This window comes from Charadrius vociferus, unplaced genomic scaffold (assembly GCF_000708025.1).
Source record: "Charadrius vociferus isolate BGI_N301 unplaced genomic scaffold, ASM70802v2 scaffold356, whole genome shotgun sequence".
Classification (NCBI taxonomy): domain Eukaryota; kingdom Metazoa; phylum Chordata; class Aves; order Charadriiformes; family Charadriidae; genus Charadrius; species Charadrius vociferus.
Genome location: NW_009648717.1, coordinates 186,001 through 192,551, shown reverse-complemented (window position 1 = coordinate 192,551; position 6,551 = coordinate 186,001). Strand labels below are relative to the sequence as shown.

Below are 6,551 nucleotides of genomic sequence, written 5' to 3'. Positions count from 1 at the left end.
AAAGAGTCTCCTTCGGCCATCAGCTGGATGGGTGCGGGAGCTATTGGCGGAATCTAAAGCGCAAGAGTTCAGGCAAGACGACCGTGGTGTTGCCTTTAGGTATCGGTTTGTGCCCCTGAAACTGTGACATTCCAATAAAAAAGGGAATTTGACTCTGTTTAAGATGTAATCCAGAGTCTACTGTCCAACAGATGTATTTTATGTGATTGGAAACAGGAGGGGATAATAGGCATTCAAGGAGCTGACTCTAGATAAAATATCACGTATTTCAGCCTCAAAATGTGGGAAGACTTGAGAGCCTTAGCGGGGGGGAAAGAATCCACAAAGTTTCAAGGGTTAATCTCTAAAACTGTACAATTAGCTAACAGGCGGATATGCAGTTCGAAAGCTGCAGGATTTCAAACGTGGCAATGAGATGATCTGTGGCGATTAGATGGTCTCTAGACAAAAGACTGGTGGGACTCGAATCCTCCTGTTCACAAAAGGAAAACGTGCTAGGAGATTTGCAAAGGTGAACACGGCAAAGCTGAGACATTCCAGAATTCACTTACCTGTGCCAGATGTCAAAGCTTTTTTTCCCAAAGTAGTAGTACTCGCTTTCGGTGAAGAGGTGGCCCTCTCTTTCTCGTCCCTGTGGGCTGAGTGGTTTTCTCCCCGTGTCATCATCCTGCAAAGAGCTGAACTATATTTTTTGCTGAAGCTTTAAAATGAACCTGAGGGACACGCCACATATTGAGGTGAGATTTCCTTACCGGGCGGGTAAGGAAAGGCAGGATCTTGGAACAGGATGCTTCTGGCTATCCGAAGACTGTCAGCAGTGAAAACTCTGCGTAATACACGCTTGGAAGGTGACAGGGATGAGTTCTTCCATTTGCATTTAAAATTACCACCTCAAAACTGCTGCTAAATTTTCCTGTGGCTGTTAGGTATCTATTAAGAGTATTTAAGATAATTACTCTGAGCGCCTTATCTGCCTGTTCTTTGCCTCAATATTGAAAGAAATTCCAGCTTTCCCTTGCTGTTGCCTTTATGCATCCCAGAATTCTTCACTAGGGGCAGCGTAACTTGCAGTGTTGGAGCAAGGCAGGCCATACCCATGCATTTCGGCTTTGTGAAATTTTTTTTGTGCCTCTTGTCAGACTTCAGTCAAAAGCAATTAGCAAGGAAAATCGACTGTTAATAACAGCAGCTTGAATGGGCCGGGATTTTTGTCTTCCCCATGAAGTGTGTAGTCTCTCCTGACCCGCTAAATATTTAGCTCTTCATTTGCTTCGGATAGTTTTCTTCTGCTTGGTCTGTGCTTCTGTTTAATCTTTAAATTAATCTTTAAATCCCAACTCTGACTGCGAAATGTAACGTCTTAATTTTGGCTCTTAACAGCAGTTTCTGCTTAGGCAGCCAGTAGGAAATGTTCAGTTTAGGAAAGATGATGTTAAAATTCCCTAGACCTGTAGAGGGAATAGTTGTTTGGTAGCAATTTAAAAAGGCCATTTTTTTAAGGAAGGGCAGCAAAAGTCATTCAGGGCCAGTAAATGGGAAGAAGTTTTTTACCTGGATGTGATAGCAGGAGATACGGTCCATCTGTGATATTCCAGCTCTGTTGAATCCATGTTGTTCCACCGTTGGCATCAGCTACAGTTACATGCTGGGTTGACTCCTACGGATATGGTCCGCAAGTGGAATAAAAGTGCCTTCATTCCAGACGTAAAGGAATCTGCTGATTTCTAACACGGCTTCTTTTCTCCTTAGCCATCCCAGTTGCAGGCACATACTCCTGCCAGCCAGCAAACTCCCCCGATTCCACCGTACGCATCGCCGCGCTCGCCACCGGTCCAACCTCACACGCCTGTGACAATCTCCCTGGGAACCACACCAGCCCTGCAGAACAATCAGCCCGTTGAGTTTAATCATGCCATCAACTACGTCAACAAGATCAAGAATCGGTTCCAGGGACAGCCGGACATCTACAAAGCCTTCCTGGAGATCCTCCATACGTACCAGGTGAGTGTTAACAGTGCAGGTTGGAGTGCATCTATGGTTCTTTCTCTTTCTTTGCCGTGGGAGCTAACCGCGCCTCTCCAAGACTTGCGTTCAAGTCTTCTGCTGGATTAGCGTTGACCAGCGAGCTAAGCAGAGCTCTTGCAAACAAAGAGATGGCGGAGCAGCATGAAATGATAGATTTCAGCCCATCCTCTTTATTTTGCAAGCGTCTGAAATGCCTTTTTTAGAATCCTATTTGGTGTTTTTCCATGAGCATGGATCAGGAAGAGACAACGTGCCCATAGTACTATGTTAAAAGTAAAGAAACCTCTTCCTTGATCAGCACCCTACTAGTCCGGGGCTGGCTGGGCATTTAGCATGAGTCCTTAATTGAGATGCTGAGACCTGTGCTGTTTCATTCTCTTTTTTTTTTTTCCTTCCCCTTTCGTCACTTAAATAGTTCCTGCGTCCTTTCTTCTGACGCTTCTCCTCTTTCCTATGACAGAAAGAGCAGCGTAACGCCAAGGAGGCAGGAGGTAACTACACGCCGGCTTTGACGGAGCAGGAGGTGTACGCGCAGGTGGCTCGTCTCTTCAAGAACCAGGAGGATCTGCTCTCGGAGTTCGGGCAGTTCCTGCCCGATGCCAACAGCTCTGTGGTGAGTCGTCTTGGAGATAGACTGGAACTGAACTACCTCGCGGAAAGCTGTTTCTGTGTCTAGCCAGAGTTCAGAAAAACGTGCTTTTGCTGTTTGTTTCTTGGCTTGGTTTTTTTGGAGTGATCTTTTCCTGAGTGTGGGAGTGGGCTCAGGGCGATAGATGTGTTTTCTGGCCGTAACTTGTCTTTTAAATACAATCCCTTTGCCTAAAAGGGTGGTTCTAAGCCCGCAATAACTGCAGTAGAATACAGTGGTCACCCAGAGCTAGGAGGAGCAGGCGTGGGTTTTTTTTGCCTGGATGTGTGGAACTCGGCTCTAATGGTCTTATGGGTTTGTCTCTAAATAAGCTGTTAAGTAAGACAACTGCAGAGAAAGTGGAATCGGTAAGAAATGATCACGGTGGCACGGTGAAGAAGCCACAGCTCAACAACAAACAGCAAAGACCCAACCAGAATGGCTGTCAGATCCGACGGCACTCGGGAACTGGAGCCACCCCTCCGGTGAAGGTAAGAGCGTGTGCCACTCATTCTGCAGCTCTGGGTTGGTTTTTTGGGTTTTTTTTTCCCCAGGAGGCTGTGGCGGAGCGGGATGCGTTTTATAAGTCCGTGCGATTTTTCTCGGCGGCGCAGGCTGCAGCTTGAGAGCACGGAAACTAATGCTTGCCGTTAAAAGAAACTTTTTGAAGCCCTTTTTTGTATAAGCGCAAGGCTTTGTCTCTCGTTTTCACCAACTGGTGGTGTTATCTGTAGCTGAGGGTAGTAATAATTACTGGCTTGGGAAAAAATAGGGCTTTCCCCGCTTTATTAGGGTGCTGCAGAATGCGTGGGGGTAGTTGTGTCGGTCAATAAATCAGTGTTCGGTGATGTGGGGCGTGGAGGTCAGTGTCTCGGTAAAATCGCAGAATAGATTTGTCCAAAATTTGTAGTGATGTTTCTAAGGCAGGTGGGAAGATAAGCCGAGGGAAAGATAACAGTCTGCCTTGAAAGCTTTGTTGTAGTAGAACTCGGAGCCGATGCCGCGGAATCGCCTTTGCTCATCTTTCCTATGATAAACCGTATAATGCAATGATGAATGATTCTTCTCATAGCAGAGTCTCCCCTTTTCAAACGACGTGCGTTTCGAGAAAGAGAGACCTCGTAGCGCAATAAAAATGGTCTCGTGGGCAGGTGGTTTAGCGTTTGGGCGTAAAGGACAAGTTTGCCTGCTTTTTTTTTTTTTTTGCAGGTGGTGTATCTTGCTTTGTGATGAAAAGCTTTAGCGCGCATAATCGTATCGTTTAAATCCAGTTATTTGCTTCCCCTTCTGCACCCTCTCCTCCCCTTCAAATAAAGGGCGGCAAAATAAAACGCGTTTTGGAGGCAACTTTCAGCCTTTCTGAGGGTTTGGGGTGCAGCACTGGTACGGGGAAAATAAATGCTCTTGCAGTGGACTGCAAGAGAGCAAAAGAAATGCGCTAATTTTCGGGAGGTGTAAGACTTGAAGAACTGGGTGAGAGATAGGAAAAAAACCCCAATTTATTTTGCTAACTTTGAAAACTAGTTAGAAAAATCAGATATGCTACAAGCAGCAACTGTTTCAATCGACTAGTTACAGAAAAGGATGCAACAGTGTATTAAAAATATTTGGAGTTCGGTGCTACCCATTAACGGATTAAGCTGCTTTCCCGCAAGTTTCCTTCCAAAAAAAAAAAGCCACCTTTCTTTTATTTGGAAGCAAATGGTGGGGTTGGGAGGGGAAAACCGGTGGGTGACAGATAATCAAAATATGGCAAGTCGCTCTGCTGAACAGCCCTTTTTTTTCTTTGCCTTTCTTTCTTTTGTGAACAGAAGAAACCGAAGCTGCTTGGTTTAAAAGACCAGTCTTTGGCGGAAGCCAGCAAACATGGCGTGGGGACAGAGTCTCTCTTCTTTGAGAAGGTGAGAAGCGAGGTTCGGAGAAAGCCGTCTGGCCTCAGCGATTTGTATTCTTACCGTGTGTACATTCGGATTTTTATCACAGTGAAGTATGGGGTGTATATACCACCTGATAACATTTATCAGCGTGACCTCAGTTGTATCGTGTGACCTCTAAGTCAGATCCATTGAATTATTTTATTTTTTTTTTAAACATTGCTGGTCTTTTTTTACGTGGATGTCTGTGTCTTTCCCCCAAAGGTTGTTCTCCAGCTTTTCACCTGCTGCTGATGCAGTTTATTTGCAGAAAAGGGAATTCTTTTTTTCCCTGTAATGCCACGCTCCAAATTTCTAGTATCCTTTGCCATCCCAGCCTTTTGACACGTAACATTGCACAGGATCCAAAGAAAGGAGTTGAACTCATCATCTCCCCTCCACTGTTAAGGGCAACTAAGAAGCAAGGGCATGCCTATTCATTCTTATGAGATACTGCAATGTGTTCTGCCAGGAAGAACTCAAGAAAGACTAGGTCTCTTCCCTACAAGGCGTTTACCTTTTTTTTTTTTTTTTTTTTTCCTCACCTTTACGAAATCCCCATACAACCGCTGATGTGCGTGGCGTGTCTTGCTGTGTTGGCACAGCTTGCTGTACCCATCCGCAACCAGCTGCCTGCCGCGGGGGAGCTCCATTTATCGAACAGCTGATTCATGTCGACATTGGGGGTTTTTTTGGTTTCTTTTTTTTCTTTTCTCTTCCCCCCCCCCCCCCCCCCCCCCTGCCCCGAGAGATGAATCTAATTAATTGAACGGTTGTTACCTGTTGCTGGTTAACCACACAGAACAAACGAAGGATATGTGGGATGCTTCCAAGTGGTACCTTGGTGTCTTCCCTAAGATGTCCATACATTTCCTTACGGCTCAGAGGGGAGTATATAGTGAACATAAACGAGCCTTTAAAGTAATATTCATGTGTCGATGAAAGTCTTGGTTGCTCCCTGATGGCGCGGTGCGTTTTGCAGCGTGCCGTAGACCAGCTAGTGGTGTTAGAAATGTTAGAGGAACTGGGAACCAATCTATTGCTGGGAGGATGCGTAGGCGTTAACACGAGTAAAAACTAGAAATCCCTGCTGTAGAATTATAACCGTAATGACGAGCGTCTCAATGATGATGGATCCTCCGCCTGATGCCTAGATGCTAACTGTTCTCGTGGGAAAGGTAATGGTGTTGGGATGCATCGTTTGGTTTCCTCCTGCTGTGAAGATACAGGTTACAGGAGCTGGAGTGGTGTGAATAACCCAGGGCTCAGCTCTCTTGCCCCTGCACCCTATTTGCAATATTCTTTGATGTTTAAGGGTGACCTGGGTGGGTGTGCGGCGCTGCGGTTACGCCTGGCCTTGTCCACCATTCCAGCGTTTCGTAATCCAGCTGTTAGGGGGTTCTTTGAGGGATTTCGTTCTTCACTTGCGACTCCTTTCTTCAGGGTAACACAGCGGGCGCCGGCGGTGCGGGGCGATACCCAGCACGGAGATGGCTCACGTCGGTATCCATTTGTCTGTCCCTGTGGGGGGGGCAAGTTCCCCTCTGTTCAGCTCACTTAAAGATTTGCGTTCTCATTCTCCCCGTAATCTCCGTGCACCGCTGGGAAGCAGAGCATTGAATCCAGGTCTCCTGGACAGCGGATAGCGTACGCGGCTTGATCTCGCCCTGACAGCGACTGTGTTCCTCTTGTCTTCCCCTCTCTCTAAGGTCCGCAAAGCTCTGCGTAGCACCGAAGCATACGAAAACTTCCTTCGCTGCCTGGTGATTTTCAACCAGGAGGTGATCTCCCGGGCTGAGCTCGTGCAGCTCGTTTCTCCGTTCCTGGGGTAAGTGGCGCCCGTTTCCTTACGGGAGTTTAAGACGTTTAATCCGCTTGGTCTGTTTCTGTTGCAAAGCCAGGAAAGAAACGCTAACCGTTGTGGTCGTTCAGGGGAACGCCTCTCGTGTGGCTGCCTGGCACGGAGGAGGAGGAGGAGGAGGAGG

At 46.8% G+C, this 6,551-nt stretch overlaps 1 protein-coding gene across 1 annotated transcript in view; it reads left to right on the top strand.

Annotated features, from left to right (window-relative positions):
• Positions 1 to 6,551, top strand: part of SIN3A (SIN3 transcription regulator family member A) — a 37,558-nt gene that overhangs the window by 17,514 nt on the left and 13,493 nt on the right. Inside the window, exons 6-10 of the mRNA XM_009886670.1 lie at positions 1,750 to 2,001; positions 2,486 to 2,638; positions 2,986 to 3,144; positions 4,465 to 4,554; positions 6,276 to 6,394. Coding sequence (XP_009884972.1) covers positions 1,750 to 2,001; positions 2,486 to 2,638; positions 2,986 to 3,144; positions 4,465 to 4,554; positions 6,276 to 6,394 — 773 coding nt within the window. The remainder of the gene's footprint in view (positions 1 to 1,749; positions 2,002 to 2,485; positions 2,639 to 2,985; positions 3,145 to 4,464; positions 4,555 to 6,275; positions 6,395 to 6,551) is intronic.